This window comes from Bufo bufo, chromosome 6 (assembly GCF_905171765.1).
Source record: "Bufo bufo chromosome 6, aBufBuf1.1, whole genome shotgun sequence".
Classification (NCBI taxonomy): domain Eukaryota; kingdom Metazoa; phylum Chordata; class Amphibia; order Anura; family Bufonidae; genus Bufo; species Bufo bufo.
Window position 1 is genome coordinate 39,549,878 of NC_053394.1, and position 22,240 is coordinate 39,572,117.

The 22,240-nt window shown below is 42.8% G+C and overlaps 1 protein-coding gene across 1 annotated transcript in view; it reads right to left on the minus strand.

Annotated features, from left to right (window-relative positions):
• ADAM12 (ADAM metallopeptidase domain 12) overlaps window positions 1-22,240 on the minus strand; it is a 583,999-nt gene that overhangs the window by 225,572 nt on the left and 336,187 nt on the right. The window contains exons 6-7 of the mRNA XM_040437739.1: window positions 11,477-11,660; window positions 3,695-3,760 (exon numbers count right to left, since the gene is read on the minus strand). Of these exons, the coding sequence (XP_040293673.1) occupies window positions 3,695-3,760; window positions 11,477-11,660 (250 nt within the window). The remainder of the gene's footprint in view (window positions 1-3,694; window positions 3,761-11,476; window positions 11,661-22,240) is intronic.

The following is a 22,240-nucleotide window of genomic DNA, read 5'->3' on the forward strand; positions in this document are numbered from 1 at the left end:
TTTTTTTTATGGTTAAAAGGTATAGCGTGGCTTATACTCCATTCACATCCAAAGCTGCATTTAAACATATTTTTTTTTTGTCTTGCTGGAATTCTTTAGCACTTTCACAAGCACAAATACAAGAGCCTTAGCCAAGACCGCATAGATCACATAAAAATTGCAGTGGATTGTGGATTAATATTAGACTGCTGATGGCTTTGCCATTGCAGAGGATGCATGTACAAACAGCAAACTAGAATATGGCAGTCCTGAGGTCATGCCACATGAGAGATCAGCAGAAAGTTGAAAGCAGCTTTGGATATAACTAAAAAAGACCATTTGGTGTCACCCAATATTTCCACTTTTATGGACAATGACACATCTGTCTGACTGCTTGACGCTGGGTTCAGACCTGAGCGCTCTCTGTATGCGCGATTCTCCGGGCGTCACATACGCGGTTCCGGAAGTAAGCGAACGCCCATTGTCGCGCGTTCCCGGAAGTCTATGTACGGGAACGCGCGACACTACGCCCCAAAGAAGCTCCTGTACTCGCTCAGGTGAGAACCATTCCCATAGGGAATCATTGGTTCTCGCCTGTTGAGCGTTTTACAGCGCGTAGGAACGCGCTGTAAAACGCTCAGGTGTGAACCCAGCCTGAAAGAGGACCGGTCACCGCTCCTGACATGCCTGCTTTAATAGCTCCATGCATTCCCCATGTAATAACAATTCTGGAGCCTCTATTCTCATGGCTCTATGTTGTGTCATTCCTTTATTATTTCTACTAGAAGTTATGAATGAATTGCTAGCAGTCTGCAGTAAGGGTACAGACGGGAGGTAACCATTTGGGGGGGGGGTGTCCTGCACAGACTGAAAATGGCAGCACTGACTGGATAGAGGGAGACTGTGCAGGGACACACACACGTTATTACATGGGGAATGCATGAAGCTATTAAAACAGGCATGTCAGGAGCGGTGACAGGTCCTCTTTAAAGGGGTTTTCCAGTATTTTGATAATGATGGCCTTAAAGGGGTTGTCTCACGTGGAGCATTAGTGGCATATCCCAATGTCAGATAAGTGTGGGTCCCACCTCTGAGACCTGCACCTTCATCTCTAGAATAAAGCATTCACAGTGCGGGAGCGCGCACCGCGCATGTGTGGCTGCCCTCAATTCATGTCTATGGAAGCGCTGCTCGTCTATTTTCGGAAGTCACATAGAAATAAAATGCAGGGCGGCCACACATGCGCTTCGTTTTAGGCATGAGTGCGGGTCCCAGAGGTCCCATCCTGGCGATATGCCACCAATGTTCCAGGTGAGACAACCCCTTTGCGATAGACCATCAATATCAGATTAGTGGGGGTCCCATTCCCCCCCCCACCCCTGTCGATCAGCCGTTTAGAAATAGCTCCAATGTTGGAACTACAAAGCTCCATCCATTGTGTAGTGGACGGAGCTGGTTACTGCAGCGCTGCTCCCATTCACTTCAATGGATTCATTGCACAATAGATGGAGCTGTGTAGTTCCGGTGCCAGGGCTACTGCAGAACAGTAGATCGGTGGGGTGCAAGGTGTCCATTAGTGATGAGCAGCAGGGGTCATATTCAAATTCGCGATATTTTGCTAATATTTTGTAGAATTTTCATAGAATATTCGCGAATTTGAATATTCGTTATATTCAACTTTTTTTTTTACTCAATAAAACGTCAAGGTAATGATCGCGTAATATGCGAATATTACGTGATCAATACAGGTGTGGGTCAAAAACAAATATATAGCACTATAGAATATAGTGCTATATATTAGTTTTTTAGAATATTCGTCATTTTTTCCATCTGAAGTCATGATTCCTCCCTGCTTAAGTTACTTAAGCAGGGAGGAATCATGACTTCAGATGGAAAAAAATGACAAATATTCTAAAAAAACCAATATATAGCGCAATATAGCTAATTTAGTGCTATATTTTTTTTTCTGAATATTCGTAATATTCTAAAACAAGAATATATAGCAATATAGCGAATATTCGAAAAAAAACGAATATAAAGCAATTTAGCTAATATAGTGCTATAATCTTTTTTTTTTAATAGTTGTAATTTTTTTCTAATCCGAACTTCGGATAAGAAAAAAATTACAACTATTAGACAAAGAAGATTATAGCACTATATTAGTTAAATTGCTCTACATTAGTTTTTTTGAACATTCGCTATATTTCTATATATTCTTGTTTTAGAATATTACGAATATTCTAAAAAACAAATATATGGCACTATATCGAATATATTAGTTTTTTAGAATATTCATCTTTTTTTTTTTTTTTCAATCTATACAGTTGTTCCACTTCGGCATACTACACCCCGACAAGTGTCCCCGTCACTAAGGGAACACCTGGGGGTTAGAATATACCATCGTATCTGAGTTTTCACGATCTCACTGAGATCATGAAAACTCAGATCCGATGGTATATTCTAACCCCCAGGCGTTACCATGGTGACGAGGACGCTTGTCGGGGAGGAGTATGCCGAAGTAGAACAACTGTACAGATTGAAAAAAAAAAAGATGAATATTCTAAAAAATTAATATATTCGATATAGTGCTATATATTATTTTTTTTGAATATTCGTCATTTTTCCAATCTAAAGTCATGAATCAGGGAGGAATCATGTGCTCAGATGGGAAAAAATTAGGAATATTCACTATAACCAATATATAGCACTATATTCAAAATATTTGCAAATTCTTGAAGTTGCGATATTCGAGATAAAAATTCACTATTCGAATATTCGCGCTCAACACTAGTATCCATGGCCAGTATTTAAACTTAACAGGGTTTTCCCATTTCAGACAATGTCAGATAGGTGCGGGTCCCACCGCTGTGGAGGGTGCACTGTGCATGCGCAGCCACCCTCCATTCATTTCTATGGGGCCACCTAAAATAGCCAAGCACTGGCTTGGCTATTTCCATTGGCCCCATAGAAATGAATGGGAGCGGTGGCTGCGCAAGAGCAGTGCGCTCTCATTCACTAATATGGGGAGAGCACTTGGTGGTGGCTGGACGCGGGGAAACCTGGGGTCCTCCAGCCACCACCTTCCCTGCTCCATTCTCGGTGTAGGTGTGGGTCCCAGAGGTGGGACCCGCACCTATCAGACAATGGGGGCATATCGTAACGATATGCCCCCATTGTCTTAGATGGAAATACCCCTTTAATGTGGTTCATATAGGGGAGAATGGAGGAAGCATCAGACCTGGAGATCCATAGATAGGGTAAGAATTTATTAAAGTACAAAAAAAAAAAATCCACAAAGAATCTTTATGAGAGTTTAAAGACGCATTATCCCAAGAGTCTGGCAGCTGGGGAGACCCATCCGGAGGGTGTCTAGATTTTCTCCATTGGTTGAGCTGAGCATCTTTTATCAGTTGCATTACTGTGCTAGGCATGCTAACATCAACAGTCCTAGGTTAGTGATGTAGCAATGAGCCCCAGTGCAAAATCTGTACCAGTCTCCCCCTACCTGCCCATGGCCATTATTAATACAGGTGTCTTCCTACGTGAGATAGATGGTCAACCCTCCCCCTTAGCTACTTGTCTTTGGCCTGTTTAACATCTTCCCATTTGCAGGCTATGGAATTTCCAATATCTGAACCCAGGAGAGTACATTTTTTACACTGTGTGTAAAATATATGGAGAAAGTAAAAGGCTGTCAGATGTTCTCATTTCTTACCTCGCGATTATCAGCCACAATAACGAGCTCCACATACTTGGTGATCTTTGAGGTGTCTCTTTTGTGCTGCCAAAACAGATTACATAGAAGTTTAGTGATATTACCAGAAGCCATGGGACTTTATTTCCATGCTAGACCTGGACCTACCAAGTCACCATCTCACAATAAAGCCTTCCATAAGAATTTCCTTTCATCAACAGCTTAAAGTCTATGTACACCTTTGGGGCGTTTTAGTTTTTAGTGCATTGTACTCATTATGAGCTAAAAATCATTTTTTCAATTGGTCTTTATTAAAAATATGGAGCCCTTTTCTCTGTACAGAGCTAAGATGCTCTAGTAGCAGGATATGAATTTTCTCTATTTTCCATCAGGGAGGGAGCTGACGGCTCCTTATAAACACTCATTATAGCTAATTTCTTATCTTGCCAATAAGAATGTGGCTTAAATAAGTGTTTATGACCTCTTAGTAATTTAGGGATAAGGTTAATTAGATAACCGGCACAAAATGAAAGTGGAAGTAGGATGCACGCAGCTGGAAAATGCTGTCCACATTCGTATGTTTGTTCTGCGGCACCCGTAAAAAATAGAACATGTCCTACTCTTGTCCGTTTTGCAGACAAGGATAGGACAGTTTTGCAGAGGGCAGGACGTTCCGTTCCGCAAAGTGTGGAACTTACACTGCTGGTATATGTGATTTGCAGATAACCCTTTAGGTTATCTTTGGAACTCCCATAGCAGTGAATGCAGAGCACACCGCGCATGCGCAGCTTGCCCTCCTTCACTTCGGAAGCCCCGTTCTGGAGATAGGAGTGGGTCCCAGAGTATAACTTGTCCCAAAAATAACATGCGCTCAAATGGCTATGTGAAGGTAAAAATAAAAATAAAAGTTATGGCTTCAGGGAGGCAGGGAGTCAAAAATGAAAACTTAAAAATTAAAGATTGCAGGGTTTTGAAGGGGTTAAAATGAAGCCAAACAGATTTGTGTAATGAAACACGAAGGACTGATACTGAAATTCTGCATTTACCATCTTCAAATGCTGGAACAAATGATCATAAATCTTCCCAAATGTTATTTTTTGTCTTCTGCAAAACATCCATGGCAATGATCTTGTTTTCCTTAAAGGTTTTCACAATTTCCAGCCATCTACTTGATTGATACGTTAACTGCTGCGCTATTTATTTTCAATGTCTCCTTTTATAAATCACTCACATTATTGTTCCAGACCGCCACCAATATTTTCGCAGATCTGTGGGGCCCACGCAGGAACATTAAGACGTTTTCTGAAGACTTAAAGGACAAATATCTCAATGTGTCACGGGTTAAGTGTCATATGGGAGCCCTAAAAAACTGCTGTCGATAACTTTTGCTGAGAGGCAACTTGGGGATCCAAATTCATCAGAGGGCCACCACCCACCGCCGGCCATTTTTTATACTGGTGTCTTCTCATGTGGCAGAGGGGTCTATTGGTCCCCTCAAATGCCATTGCTTGGGTGCGGCTGCTACCTCTGTAACCAGATGGTGCTCTTCAATGGGTTAATGGTTAAGCTATGTAATTGTAACTCGGGGATACTGGTGGATGGCAAACGTAAGTTTAGTGACCAATGCCAGGCAGCTGCTGCCAAAGCAAAAAACGGAATGTAATAAAAAGAGGCCTAGACCATTGTTCTGTCTCTATACAGATTACTAGTCAGACCACACATGGAGTATTGGGTACAGTTTTGGGCGCCTGTATGCACGAAGGACATAGCTGAACTAGAGCGGGACGACCAAGGGAATAGGTGGATAACAGCGCCGATACCGGTAATAAAACTTGGGTTATTCAATTTGGAGAAAACCTCTCCTGACATGTATGTTTTAGTAACTATATGCATTCCCCGTGTAATAACAATTCTGGAACATCTATTCCTATGACTGTATGCTGTGTCATTCCTCTATTATTCCTGCTAGAAGTTTACAAATAAATTGCCAGCAGTCTGCAGTAAAGGTACTGCTGGGTGCTACCAGTAGGCAGTGTCTGGCTCTGTCCAATCAGTGCTGCTAGTGTCAGACTGTGCAGTGGACAACCCCACCCCTCCCCCTACACCCACCTGTAACTTTACTGCAAGCTGCTAGCAATTCATTTATAACTTCTAGTAGAAATAAGAGAGGAATGGCGCAGCATAGAGTCATAAGAATACAAGCTCCAGGGAGTGCAAGTAGTTACCTCGACAGCCACGTCTGGAGAGGAGATGGCTTAAGGGAAATCCAACTGCAATATATGAATGGACAGTACAGAGATCTGCCTAATGATATTTGTATACCTTGACCTGCCACAATGAGAAGTGGACATCCTCTATCTCTGGAGGAAAGAAGGTTCTTACATCATCCTCCTCCTAGGATTCTTTACGGTAAGAGCAGCGAGACTATGGAGCTCTCTGCAGGAGGAGGTGGTGATGGCTGATTCACTGCACCAGTTCAAGAGGAGTCTGGATGCCTTTCTTGAAAGTAATACATGCAATATATGCAAATGAGCCTCTAGGAGCAATGGGGCGTTACCGTTACACCTAGAGGCTCAGCTCTCTCTGCAACTACCGCAGTCTCTGCACTTTGATTGACAGGGCCAGGTGTGATGATGTTTTCACTGGCTGCCCTTGTCAATCAAAGTGCAGAGAGCGCAACAGTTAGGCCCCTTTCACACGAGCGAGTATTCCGCGCGGATGCGTTGCGGGAGGTGAACGCATTGCACCCGCACTGAATACCGACCCATTTATTTCTATGGGGCTGTTCACATGAGCAGTGATTTTCACGCATCACTTGTGCGTTGCGTGAAAATCGCAGCATGCTCCTCTTTGTGCGTTTTTCACGTAACGCAGGCCCCATAGAAATGAATAGGGTTGCGTGAAAATCGCAAGCATCCGCAAGCAAGTGCAGATGCGGTGCGATTTTCACGCACGGTTGCTAGGAGACAATCGGGATGGAGACCTGATCATTATTATTTTCCCTTATAACATGGTTATAAGGGAAAATAATAGCATTCTGAATACAGAATGCATAGTAAAACATCGCTGGAGGGGTTAATTTTTTTTTTACAATTTTTTAACTCACCTTAGTCGACTTGATCGCGTAGCCGGCATCTCCTTCTGTCTCCTTTGTTGAATAGGACCTGTGGTGAGCATTAAATACAGGAACAGGACCTTTGATGACGTCACTCCGGTCATCACATGGTACGTCACATGATCTTTTACCATGGTGAATGACCATGGTAAAAGATCATGTGACGTACCATGTGATGACCGGAGTGACATCATCAAAGGTCCTGTTCCTGTATTTAATGCTCACCACAGGTCCTATTCAACAAAGGAGACAGAAGGAGATGCCGGGCTACGCGATCAAGTGGACTAAGGTGAGTTAAATTATTATTATTCTTTTTTTAACCCCTCCAGCGATGTTTTACTATGCATTCTGTATTCAGAATGCTATTATTTTCCCTTATAACCATGTTATAAGGGAAAATAATACAATCTACAGAACACCGATCCCAAGCCCGAACTTCTGTGAAGAAGTTCGGGTACCAAACATGCGCGATTTTTGTTACGCGAGTGCAAAACGCATTACAATGTTTTGCACTCGCGCGGAAAAATCGCGGGTGTTCCCGCAACGCACCCGCACATTTTCCCGCAAAGCTTGTGTGAAAGGGGCCTTACAGAGAGAGCAGGACCTCTAGGTGTAATGGCAACGCCCCCGTTGCTCCTAGAGTCTCATTTGCATATATTAAAACTTCATTTTTCTCAGCAATGAGGATACATATGAACATGGGACCAACACAGATGCCTCCAGCTGCCAAGCGCACATGTAATAGGTCAGCCAGTGTCATAGAAGTCTTTTAAAGTGGTTTTCCAAGTGTTTTTTTTACGGATGAACTCTCCTTTAGATAGTTCACCAGTATCTAATCTGTGGGGGTCCGACAATCAGGACCCCCGCCGATCAGCTGTTTGAGAAGGCACTGGCACTCTCAGTAACACCACGGCTCACCAAGCCCAGCACCGTCCATTTGATGCTGAGCTTTGCCTAGTCCATGTGACTGATGAACGTGACGTCACTGGCCTCGGGAAAGCTGCGAGAAGACCACGGCGCTATTGCGACCACTGGTGCCTTCTCAAACAGCTTACCAGCAGGGGTCCCGGGTGTCAGACCCCCACCGATCAGATACTGATTACCTATCCAGTGGAAAGTTCATCAGTATAAAACACTTGGAAACCCACTTTAAGGGATGCCCCCCCCTTCTTAAAGCTACAGGCACGCTTTATTACTGATTTGCCGGAGTCTGGATTGGAAATAGTTTACCGGTGAACGCGTTTATGCTTTTCAATCAAGAGGCAGATGACTTTGTACCTTGTAATATTATCGGCCGGGGCCGACACATAATACAAGCAAAGCTTTAAGAGAAATTCTGTTTGAGCCGCGGCGTCCTAGAATAAAGCTGAAATAAGGGATCATTGGGCTTGGGAACTTGCAATATCCCTCTTTTCCATTTGCAGAGGACTTTTCTGTCTCGCGTCTGCTGCAGACAATACCGGCGAGTGCGGGAGGATTTATCATGCCGTTCATTTTATTTGTTAGATGCATTTAAGTACCATTCGCTCGTACAATAAAATGTCACATCTGATCAGTAAAACCGCCAAGATCAAAAAGCCTCTCAGTGTCTGGGAGTTAGGCAAAACAAACTGCTTAAGGGATCCATGAAAGTCTGAAGTGCCACAGGGACGGAAGCGGCCAGATGTCGTCAAGCTGGCAGAGCGCGCTGGGAGTTGTAGTTCCTTTACAGATAAACATGTGCATGCTGCGTAACACGTTCATTGAAGAGACTCGAAAGAAAACACTAAGGGTCTAATTTGTCATATGGTTTCACCAGTTTCCTGGTGTTAAAAAGCTGCAAACTACGTCTTTTTTTTTGCAACACCACCAGCACAAACATTTTTGCGCAAGTGGCATTTCTTTGCCACTTTCACGAAAAAGAGCAGTTTTCTAGTGTAGAAGAAGACTGAAATTTTAAGATCGGGTGCACGGCTGTGCCTGATTTATGACGAGGTGTACGCCCAGGGTTATCATAAGACCTCAATCACTTATAAGGGAAAATAATAGCATTCTTAATACAGAATGCTAAGTAAAATAGGGATGGAGGGGTTAAAAAAATAATAATAATAATAATTTAACTCGCCTCATCCACTTTTTCGCACAGCCCGGCTTCTCTTCTGTCTTCTTCTTTGATGACCTGGGAGGAAAAGGACCTTTGGTGACGTCACTGCGCTCATCACATGGTTCATCACATGATCCATCACCATGGTCACCAAAGGTCCTTTTCCTCCCAGTTCATCAAAGAAGAAGACAGAAGAGAAGCCGGGCTGTGCGAACAAGTGGATGATGTGGCTTAAATAATATTTTTTATTTTTTTTTACCCCTCCAGCCCTTATGTACTAAGCATTCTGTATCAAGAATGCTATTATTTTCCCTTATAACCATGTTATAAGGGAAAATAATAATGATCGGGTCCCCATCCTGATCATCTCCTGCGTAAAAATCGCGCAAGTTTCACGCAGCCCCATTCATTTCTATGGGGCCTGCGTTGCGTGAAAAACGCAGAATATAGAGCATGCTGCGATTTTCACGCTATGCACAAGTGATGCGTGAAAATCACCGCTCGTGTGCACAGCCCCATAAAAAAGGATGGGTCCGGATTCAGTGCGGGTGCAATGCGTTCACCTCACGCATTGCACCCGCGCGGAAAACTCACCCGTGCGAAAGAGGCCTTACTGTGTCTGCTTGCTGTCAGTGAATGGCCACATTCATTGTTTAGGCTCAGAGGATAAAAACTTGTTTAGATCATCCATCTGACATTGGTGCACAATTTTATATGCTTTCTCTATATTTTATGAGCTTTACAAAGCTAACATTTTGATAATATTGTGGATTTTGAACACCATCTCTATTGGAGAATTGCAGAACTCTTCATATACATCTCATGCACATGGTTAAGCTCTTAGTTGTAACTGGAGGCATGTTTAAAGGGGATGAACTGATGACATCCCTCACCTATCCCTTGGACTTCTGTCTTATTACATACTGTATATACATTGAACTCTATAATATACCTCTATAAGGGTATATTAAAAGGTATCCTATGTACAAAATATTCCACATTTTTCAACCCATCACTTGGATCAGAATACTCTGCATGTATCTGCATAGCGCCACCTGCTGTTTTTTTTGGTTTTCCTTATTTCTCTGTCCACTTCACTGAGGTGGTCGTACACACACATTTCAACCCTTCGGCTGTCACCAGCCATATTTATTGCTGAAAGCTGTGACAGCTGCAGGAGAAAGGACACCCCGCCTCAGCTATGATGAGAATGTCATGTACTAGATGATGGCTGATTTTCATTTTTACATTTATAAGAAATGAACTGGCATATACCATACACAGAGAGCAAGATAACAAGTCATGTTGGGTGGACAATCCCTTTAAGCTCCGGATATACTTCGGCCATGCTTGCAAATGGTAGGTACCATTATAAAGGTACCACCATAAGGGCCACTGCATTTGGTTGGACGTGAAGCAGCATTAGAAGTACAGTCATTTGCAATAATTGAATGATGATGTCTGCCATCTAGCAGGAGTAGGAGCTTCCAGATTACAGATGTGCACTTGGGAGCTTAAATTGTTTTCCTGCCTTATATGCTGCAATGGAGACATCCCTAAACGGTAATTAGCCATGGTTATTACACTTTCCGTATAGCAATTGCAGCATAGTAAAAACGTTGCAAGTGGCAGAATATAATTAATGGTGTAAATTTACGGGGTACAGCATTTGCAGTTACACTCTCTTACCTACAAGCCGATGTCCTACAAAAGGACACCAATGTTATTAATGTCACATAACTGTTGAGGGTCACTTATAGCGTTCAGCGAATCGAACTCTACGTAGAGCAATACATTCCGAATTTCAGGGAAAATTTGATTAGCTGCAAAGCCGAATTTCCTCCTGCTTCGTGGTAGTGACTCGATTTTCCCTGAATGGTGGTAAAAATTTTTAAAAAAAATCATACTTAAAGATCTTGCACGAAATCCCATGCGCGGTGATGTATGATGTCACCACGCCGGCTGGTGTGATGACATCATCACGGGCGGCGCAAGATTTCGCTCTAGATCTTCAATCAAGATGGTGGCGGCCAGTGCTTCGCGATCAAATGGTTGAGGGTTAGTACGATTTTATTATTTTATTTTATTTTACACTGTATTTTTGGTGTCAGATACCACTATCAGCTATGCGGCATCTTTCGGGTACAATAACAGGGAACGGCACAATTGCCGCTCCCTGTCATTACACCTACAAAGTGAAAATTCGGCGTAGCAGCCAAATCAAATTTTTGAATACTTTGCTCATCACTAGTCGCACAGATTTGTATAAGGGGCTCAATGTTCTACATTACATCACCCGAGCACAAGACCTAAATATGGAGTGTTAGTCCTAACTGAGCCTGACATTTTCTTATGAGACACAATCTGGCGAGCCAGCCAGGATGCAATCAGCAAGATAATGTAATACTCTTCTACAGTTCTCTTTAAATATCAGGGATTTCTGTTGTCAATGCCCTCTGTCATATCTCCTTCTTCCCAAATGTTCTGTCTATATGAACCTGCCCTGACCAGGAGGGTAGGACATGTCTCCAGCCAAATGCACAATTCATAATTGTGAGGAACTTAAGACATTTATCTGTGACATCCGCCACAGAGCAATGCTTACCCGCTGTAAAAAATCTTCTGAGAACGGCAACGTGTCATTTAGAGAAACGCCTGAGAGGTTAAAATGTTGGCTACAGGATCCAGGAGCCAGCTTGAGATGTTCGGCTTTGTAGAAGAGATGGTTGCTTGTAGAATTAGCCTGTGGCTCCAGGACATATGCTTGGTTTTCAAGTGTAATTAATCCCCTGAAAAATGAACAAACAATGCGGTTAAAGGAGAATAATGTGAAACAGTCATATGCCGTCTTCATTGTCTGCATGGATACATGCCTACATATATAATGTGGAGCTACAATGATGCACACTGGCAGTAAAGCTCACCATAGAGCAGCAGAGGTCGATGAGATCCACCAATAGTTTAAAGTCTATAGGAATGTCAAATTTACCTATCTTGCATGGGACATAACTATTATTCATAGGTCCCCATAGCAGAGTCAGGAATTGGTTCTTATCCATGACTCTGTCTTAAACAGAAGCAACCAAAATATGGATAGCAGTGTGAAATATGAGATTGTCTGTAGATAATACTATACTCCAGGACACAGCCTCCACCGCAGCTTTTCCTCACAAAAAGTTACACTAGTGCAGAAGGATCATAGCAACAATCATTCATCTCCATACAGAAGAGATGATCGCTGCATGTATAGTGCCCTGGAACAAGAGTACTTTGGACTATGGACGTTTGTGGACATTTGCCCCTATTGTTGCTATGCAAAGCTGTCAACTCACAACTTTATTGCACTTTGAAGTGTTAACTTGCACTATGATTGATTTACACTTATACTTTTATATTTTAAAAGTGCAGTTTTTATGCTTATTGTATTATATCCTGTACATTTTCATTATTATTGCACTGTTTCTGCACTCCACTGTGGAAAGGGTTAGTGCACAGCAAGCTAATACTGAGAGACTTTCGGACTTTCCATCCTGGGCACTAAGAAGCTAGTAATTTTCTGCAGTTACCATAAGGGACTATGCAGAGTTAAATTTTGGAGGGAAACACCAGACACAGTGAATTTTTGACCGCCTGGTTTAGCTCTGTCAAATAGTTGTTTACGTCTTGATATTGCAGTTATTCCCATTTACTTGTATTGAGGCACAATACAAGTATATGGCAGCCGTGAACTGCAACTTTGTTTCTTTTTAGGCTGTGCTTCTCCAGCTTCATCCCTCCTACTAGGAGGTTCTGGATCATTTAGAAACTGTAAAAGTAGAGTAGTCAGAGCTCTTAGTTGTCTGCAGATAGGGAACAGTATTTAGTAGGAAATACTCTGCCAGACGGCATGACTGACCAGAAGACGACACTGACCCACAGACCCTGGGCCACCAGCTCTTTGGCCAGGGCATCAGCCTTCTGAGAGAGAGAGGGGGACAGGTATCTTAGACCTCTCCTCAGCACATAACCTCCTGTCAGGGAAGAGACTAGAAAAACCAGCTCAGTGCATTAACTGTATTATTTTGCACTTGAGTTACTCCAGTAAAGAAGCAGACTGTTTTATTGCAAACCCTGACTCTCTAGATTTATTTCCATAGGGATGCACCACGCCTTACCGTCCACTCTGGAAAGCAGCAACACGTGGCAATTTATTTAAGCTACATAAGCTAAACACTATCAAAACGGCACAGGCAGAGGGTACAATAAATCCATGTTAGTTCCTTATTACACCTTTATTCCAGCAGACCCCAACCGTAAGGTTGCTGCTTGCTTGTCACGACTGCTATCCCAGCAGCAGTCGTGTCGCACCAGACGGAGGGGAAGGGGGACCCTTATCTACGGATGGGAATAGAATGGCCACCCCTGACTAACCCTAAGCTGGCACCTGTCTGCCCTGATACCCTAGACGGGGTGTGAACCCGTGCGGCAAGCTGTATGCCTAAACCCTCAGTCACCCTAACAAGACTGGACTGGGGAAAGGCCGATGGGAGCATTAGTCACCATCACTCATGTCTAGGAGAACAGCAGAGGAAGACAGCAACAAACAAACTATAGCAGAGATAGACTTATCCAGTCACGAGCAGAGAAGGCGATCCCAATCACGACAGTCCACGCCGGACAAGAGGCTCCACAGCAACACCATCAAACGATCTCCTTCAATGGTCAGAATAGAACTGGAAGTAAGGACTATATCTGGCAATGACTGCAAGTGAAACTGAAACTAATATAGTAGCTGGGAGTGGCAGACAGGACTCACCTGAGAAGGATGCCTACAAACTCCCAGTCAGGACAAAAAGGTTCACAAGGCAAAACCCAGATGACATACCCTGAACCACGGAGCAAACTCACAAGCTATCGCGAGTAGCAAGTCGCTGCGACCTTCTCCTCCCAGACCTGTCTGGATCAGTCACAGTCGTGACATTTCTATTATTAAGGTGGTAAAGGGTGCCCCTTATATTTTGGGCCTGATGAAGCTGGTGTCACATATGATATGTTCTCCCCGGTCATACTTGGTTGGTTAGTCCCCAAGTGGTGTTCCTTGATGTTCCTGATTAGTTCCTGAAAAATCTACTTAAAGTAAAGAGGGTGGTCAAACAGGATAACCCCTCAAACAGACTATATCTGGTATTCTTGTATATAGTGATACGTATTCCTCCATAAAGTGGTTTTCCAAACCCATGAATTTTGTTTTACAAACTGCTTAGATAACAAAAGAGTAATACTCACTTTACCAATCCTTGCCTCCCATGTGAGAAGCCTACTCTGGTCCCCACCTCTGTTTATCAGGCTCCAGTAATGACGTGTCTACATGTCATGTGACGGCTGTAGACCATCAGTGGTTGCAGAGTTGATGACCAGTCACTGCTACAACTAGTGATGGTCAGCAGCGGTCATGTGTTGACATGACGCCTCATTCATGCAGCTGCTAAAAAGAGACTAGTGAGTGACCAAGAAACCATCGGCACACGAGTGGCCAAAAATGTTAAGGTAGGTATAACTCAGTTTGTCATTTTATATTATTGTAAGTGGTTTATAAAAAGAAGTGTGTATTGGAAAGCCCTTAAAGGGGTCATCCCATGATTAATGTAAAAAATAAAAATCATACATAATCTAGTAGATCACAACCAAGAACTAGCCATGTACTTCACAGGGATCCAGAGATGTACAATAAGCAGAACAATCGGTGCACTGAATTGAGGGCTGTCCCGTTTGCTGCAGCTAGTGGCAGTTGAAGGATGGAAGCGAACATGTGCATCCACCTCAGTGAGCAGGACAGAGAAATTAGAAAAGGAGCAAACAGCAGGTGGCGCTATGTGTTAGCCCAGCGGTCCGTGCCGGCGCTGCTGCCCCTAACCGCGCGCAAGGGCGCCGGGCTCCCTCTTTCCCTGCCGTAGTTGGCACCAGAACAACATAACTCCATCCATTATGTACTGGATAGAACTGGGCACTGCAGTGCTGCTCCTTTTCACTTCACTGGGAGCACCCACTGGGTGCACGGTATTGGATCCCCACTAATCAGATATTGATGGCCTATCCTGAGGCTAGGTCATCGATATAAAGGCATACAAATATATTTCAACTTTATAAAGCAGAGAAGAAATTAAAAAAAAAAGATTAGGGTGAAGTGTCATAGAGCTGCTCACCAAATAATGAGCTCCTCCATCTATATTTGGGTGATATCCTCTTACTAGGCAGCTATAAGGATAGAGATACTATATGTATTAACACTAAGGATGTTTTTCTAAAGATGTAACATTTAAAGAGGGATAAACAGAAGTAAAAAAGAAAAAAATCTACTTGGAGCCATTTTCAAAGGTAGCCTGTTAATGCCAGTTTTTTGATAATTACAGTGATTAAACCTCACCGTGGGCAAATGCTGTGTTAATTATTGCATATTGAGGTCATTGTTTGTTAAATAATTGTATAATGAAGTTTAGAGCGAAAATCAACACATTTAGCAAGCTTGAAGCACAAATTGGTTAATTGCATTGCTCAGCTCGAGTCTTCACCTTAATGGAGCTAGCCTGTTGGTAAGATAATTTTAAGGTCTGTTTGGTTTACGCTTTGCAGTGCAAAGAGGTTATTTTATGAAAGAGGATTAAACAGGAAATTGCACTGTCATATTCTGTTAAGGAAAATGGGCTAAACCTGTTATGAATGCCAAGTCTGAAAATAAAATACGGCTGTCTACCTTTCAAGTAAAAAAAAAAAAAAAACGTTTAGACAAACCAAGCGATGTAAAGGAAATTGGCACTAATGTATGTAATGACAGTAGTGTTGATCGAGCATGCTCGGTCGAACACCAGTTCGGCTCGAGCATCGCGTTGCTTGGCACAGCGCGGTGTTCGGCCGAATATCGTGTGTGCTCGAGCGCGATGCTCGAGTCAGTGTATTTAAATCAAATTTAGCCTCTATTTCTGAAAAGTTTCTGGTGGGATTCTAACTCACAGCCTTCTACATTACAGCCAAGAATGTTAACCACTACACTATAGAGATGCATGGCCTGTTACTTAAAAAAAATTAAAATATATGAGACTTCTGCTGTATAGGAATACTTACTAGTAGCAAGTATTCCTATACAGCAGAAGTCTCATATTATTATTTTTTTAAGTAACTGGTCATGCAGCTCTATAGTGTAGTGGTTAAGATTCTTGGCTATAATGTAGAAGGTTGTGATTTCAAGTCCCGGCAAAAACATTTCAGAAATAAAGGCTAAATTATATTTATATATTTTTTTAGTAATTGTAAAAAATGTGTAATAAAAAAAATTATATATATATATATATATATATACATACAGTTGCAAGAAAAAGTATGTGAACCCTTTGGAATGATATGAATTTCTGCACAAATTGGTCATAAAATGTGATCTGATCTTCATCTAAGTCACAACAATAGACAATCACAGTCTGCTTAAACTAATAACACACAAAGAATTAGATGTCACCATGTTTTTATTGAACACACCATGTAAATATTCACAGTGCAGGTGGAAAAAGTATGTGAACCCCTAGACTAATGACATCTCCAAGAGCTAATTGGAGTGATGTGTCAGCCAACTGGAGTCCTATCAATGAGATGAGATTGGAGGTGTTGGTTACAGCTGCCCTGCCCTATAAAAAACACACACCAGTTCTGGGTTTGCTTTTCACAAGAAGCATTGCCTGATGTGAATGATGCCTCGCACAAAAGAGCTCTCAGAAGACCTACGATTAAGAATTGTTGACTTGCATAAAGCTGGAAAGGGTTATAAAATCTCCAAAAGCCTTGCTGTTTATCAGTCCACGGTAAGACAAATTGTCTATAAATGGAGAAAGTTCAGCACTGCTGCTACTCTCCCTAGGAGTGGCCGTCCTGTAAAGATGACTGCAAGAGCACAGCGCAGACTGCTCAATGAGGTGAAGAAGAATCCTAGAGTGTCAGCTAAAGACTTACAAAAGTCTCTGGCATATGCTAACATCCCATTTGCATTTTCCGTTTGTATATGTATTTCGCCATAGTGATGTGCACCTACAGACAGGTTGTGCTGACCCAACCCCTTATTTTTTTCTTTGTAGTATATATTGGAGGCGTGGCGATCTCCTTGGAGTCATTGCACACCTGACCAGTTAATCTGTCCTTGAGGCTGGTTTTAAAGTCAGTATAAAACTGAGTCTGCTTGTATAGAACCTACCATTAGCCATCTGGCTCCAGGAGAAGTATATGGTGGGTTCAGCATGCATGTTGGTACTTGCATCCCTGGATCCGATGAAAGCTGTAATGGCACCGGACGGGGTTACAAGCAAAGTGTACTTGGCTTGCATGCTGACCTGCATTCCCTGGATTTTATGTGGCTGTCATGGCCCATGAACAGGTAGGAACAAGAGTTAGGGACCACTCATGAGACAACCTTGACGCGGTGAGTGGCTTACTATGCTTTGGCCAAAATATAAACCAATGTCTCGTCCAGCATGGAGGGCAGAGTGCTGGATGTAGTGTGCGATCACATTTGCATTTTCCGTTTGTATATGTATTTCGCCATAGTGATGTGCACCTACAGACAGGTTGTGCTGACCCAACCCCTTATTTTTTTCTTTGTAGTATATATTGGAGGCGTGGCGATCTCCTTGGAGTCATTGCACACCTGACCAGTTAATCTGTCCTTGAGGCTGGTTTTAAAGTCAGTATAAAACTGAGTCTGCTTGTATAGAACCTACCATTAGCCATCTGGCTCCAGGAGAAGTATATGGTGGGTTCAGCATGCATGTTGGTACTTGCATCCCTGGATCCGATGAAAGCTGTAATGGCACCGGACGGGGTTACAAGCAAAGTGTACTTGGCTTGCATGCTGACCTGCATTCCCTGGATTTTATGTGGCTGTCATGGCCCATGAACAGGTAGGAACAAGAGTTAGGGACCACTCATGAGACAACCTTGACGCGGTGAGTGGCTTACTATGCTTTGGCCAAAATATAAACCAATGTCTCGTCCAGCATGGAGGGCAGAGTGCTGGATGTAGTGTGCGATCACATTTGCATTTTCCGTTTGTATATGTATTTCGCCATAGTGATGTGCACCTACAGACAGGTTGTGCTGACCCAACCCCTTATTTTTTTCTTTGTAGTATATATTGGAGGCGTGGCGATCTCCTTGGAGTCATTGCACACCTGACCAGTTAATCTGTCCTTGAGGCTGGTTTTAAAGTCAGTATAAAACTGAGTCTGCTTGTATAGAACCTGCCATTAGCCATTTGGCTCCAGGAGAAGTATATGGTGGGTTCAGCATGCATGTTGGTATTTGCATCCCTGGATCCGATGAAAGCTGTAATGGCACCGGACGGGGTTACAAGCAAAGTGTACTTGGCTTGCATGCTGACCTGCATTCCCTGGATTTTATGTGGCTGTCATGGCCCATGAACAGGTAGGAACAAGAGTTAGGGACCACTCATGAGACAACCTTGACGCGGTGAGTGGCTTACTATGCTTTGGCCAAAATATAAACCAATGTCTCGTCCAGCATGGAGGGCAGAGTGCTGGATGTAGTGTGCGATCACATTTGCATTTTCCGTTTGTATATGTATTTCGCCATAGTGATGTGCACCTACAGACAGGTTGTGCTGACCCAACCCCTTATTTTTTTCTTTGTAGTATATATTGGAGGCGTGGCGATCTCCTTGGAGTCATTGCACACCTGACCAGTTAATCTGTCCTTGAGGCTGGTTTTAAAGCCAGTATAAAACTGAGTCTGCTTGTATAGAACCTACCATTAGCCATCTGGCTCCAGGAGAAGTATATGGTGGGTTCAGCATGCATGTTGGTACTTGCATCCCTGGATCCGATGAAAGCTGTAATGGCACCGGACGGGGTTACAAGCAAAGTGTACTTGGCTTGCATGCTGACCTGCATTCCTTGGATTTTATGTGGCTGTCATGGCCCATGAACAGGTAGGAACAAGAGTTAGGGACCACTCATGAGACAACCTTGACGCGGTGAGTGGCTTACTATGCTTTGGCCAAAATATAAACCAATGTCTCGTCCAGCATGGAGGGCAGAGTGCTGGATGTAGTGTGCGATCACATTTGCATTTTCCGTTTGTATATGTATTTCGCCATAGTGATGTGCACCTACAGACAGGTTGTGCTGACCCAACCCCTTATTTTTTTCTTTGTAGTATATATTGGAGGCGTGGCGATCTCCTTGGAGTCATTGCACACCTGACCAGTTAATCTGTCCTTGAGGCTGGTTTTAAAGCCAGTATAAAACTGAGTCTGCTTGTATAGAACCTACCATTAGCCATCTGGCTCCAGGAGAAGTATATGGTGGGTTCAGCATGCATGTTGGTACTTGCATCCCTGGATCCGATGAAAGCTGTAATGGCACCGGACGGGGTTACAAGCAAAGTGTACTTGGCTTGCATGCTGACCTGCATTCCTTGGATTTTATGTGGCTGTCATGGCCCATGAACAGGTAGGAACAAGAGTTAGGGACCACTCATGAGACAACCTTGACGCGGTGAGTGGCTTACTATGCTTTGGCCAAAATATAAACCAATGTCTCGTCCAGCATGGAGGGCAGAGTGCTGGATGTAGTGTGCGATCACATTTGCATTTTCCGTTTGTATATGTATTTCGCCATAGTGATGTGCACCTACAGACAGGTTGTGCTGACCCAACCCCTTATTTTTTTCTTTGTAGTATATATTGGAGGCGTGGCGATCTCCTTGGAGTCATTGCACACCTGACCAGTTAATCTGTCCTTGAGGCTGGTTTTAAAGTCAGTATAAAACTGAGTCTGCTTGTATAGAACCTACCATTAGCCATCTGGCTCCAGGAGAAGTATATGGTGGGTTCAGCATGCATGTTGGTACTTGCATCCCTGGATCCGATGAAAGCTGTAATGGCACCGGACGGGGTTACAAGCAAAGTGTACTTGGCTTGCATGCTGACCTGCATTCCCTGGATTTTATGTGGCTGTCATGGCCCATGAACAGGTAGAAACAAGAGTTAGGGACCACTCATGAGACAACCTTGACGCGGTGAGTGGCTTACTATGCTTTGGCCAAAATATAAACCAATGTCTCGTCCAGCATGGAGGGCAGAGTGCTGGATGTAGTGTGCGATCACATTTGCATTTTCCTGATGTGAATGATGCCTCGCACAAAAGAGCTCTCAGAAGACCTACGATTAAGAATTGTTGACTTGCATAAAGCTGGAAAGGGTTATAAAAGTATCTCCAAAAGCCTTGCTGTTTATCAGTCCACGGTAAGACAAATTGTCTATAAATGGAGAAAGTTCAGCACTGCTGCTACTCTCCCTAGGAGTGGCCGTCCTGTAAAGATGACTGCAAGAGCACAGCGCAGACTGCTCAATGAGGTGAAGAAGAATCCTAGAGTGTCAGCTAAAGACTTACAAAAGTCTCTGGCATATGCTAACATCCCTGTTAGCGAATCTACGATACGTAAAACACTAAACAAGAATGGATTTCATGGGAGGATACCACAGAGGAAGCCACTGGTGTCCAAAAAAACATTGCTGCACGTTTACAGTTTGCACAAGAGCACCTGGATGTTCCACAGCAGTACTGGCAAAATATTCTGTGGACAGATGAAACCAAAGTTGAGTTGTTTGGAAGAAACACACAACACTATGTGTGGAGAAAAAGAGGCACAGCACACCAACATCAAAACCTCATCCCAACTGTGAAGTATGGTGGTGGGGGCATCATGGTTTGGGGCTGCTTTGCTGCGTCAGGGCCTGGACGGATTGCTATCATCGAAGGAAAAATTAATTCCCAAGTTTATCAAGACATTTTGCAGGAGAACTTAAGGCCATCTGTCCACCAGCTGAAGCTCAACAGAAGATGGGTGTTGAAACAAGACAACAACCCAAAGCATAGAAGTAAATCAACAGCAGAATGGCTTAAACAGAAGAAAATACACCTTCTGGAGTGGCCCAGTCAGAGTCCTGACCTCAACCCGATTGAGATGCTGTGGCATGACCTCAAGAAAGCGATTCACACCAGACATCCCAAGAATATTGCTGAACTGAAACAGTTCTGTAAAGAGGAATGGTCAAGAATTACTCCTGACCGTTGTGCACGTCTGATCTGCAACTACAGGAAACGTTTGGTTGAAGTTATTGCTGTCAAAGGAGGTTCAACCAGTTATTAAATCCAAGAGTTCACATACTTTTTCCACCTGCACTGTGAATATTTACATGGTGTGTTCAATAAAAACATGGTAACATTTAATTCTTTGTGTGTTATTAGTTTAAGCAGACTGTGATTGTCTATTGTTGTGACTTAGATGAAGATCAGATCACATTTTATGACCAATTTGTGCAGAAATCCATATCATTCCAAAGGGTTCACATACTTTTTCTTGCAACTGTATATACTGTATATATATATATATATATATATATATATAATGAAAAAATTGAGCAGCACTCCGAACCACTACACTATAGAGCTGCATGCCCAGTTACTAAAAAATAAAATAAAATATGAGACTTCTGCTATATAGGAATACTTACTAGTAGTAAGTATTCGTATACAGCAGAAATCTCAATTTTTTAAAAAAATTTTTAAATTTTTTAAATTAAAAAAAAATAATAATTAAGTAACTGTCCATGCAGCTCTATAGTGTAGTGGATAAGATTCTTGGCTGTAATGTAGAAAGTTGTGAATTCGAATCCCACCAGAAACTTTTCAGAAATAGAGGCTAAATTAGATTTAAATACACTGGGTGTCCCCAAACACTGACTCCATATATGGAAATAGCTATATAAGGAGTCAGAGCAGGGATTTCAAAGCCGAACTAGAGTCCCGACACCCTCCCCTCTTCAGAGCAGGGGGTGCCTGGTTTAATGCTTGGATTCTTCCATTGACTTCCATCAGGAAGTGTTCTACTTGAGCACGAGAGCACACAAGCACTTTGGTGCTCGATCAACACTAAATGACAGGCTTTTTAAAGAGTACGCACCCAGGTGAGCAGTATGGCAAGCTCTGAGCATTCTAATGAGCACTCTAGTTGTCACTGCCAGAAACCATAAGCATTCTAGTTACCAATTTATTATAACAAATTATTTTTCCAGCACAAAGTATTTTAGTGACCCCCCCTGTATCATGGAGGTAGTATTCTAATGAGCATTGAAGTTGTCACCACACACAAGGAGAATCTGAGTGATCACTCTACCATAAGCATTTTAGTTACCAATTTATCATAACAAAATATTCTCCCTGTACCATTCACAAAGTATTTTACTGACCACTGACCACTGCTATATTACTATATCATACACAGAGCATTCTGGTGATCACTATACTATAAACTGTGTATGGCATAGTAATCA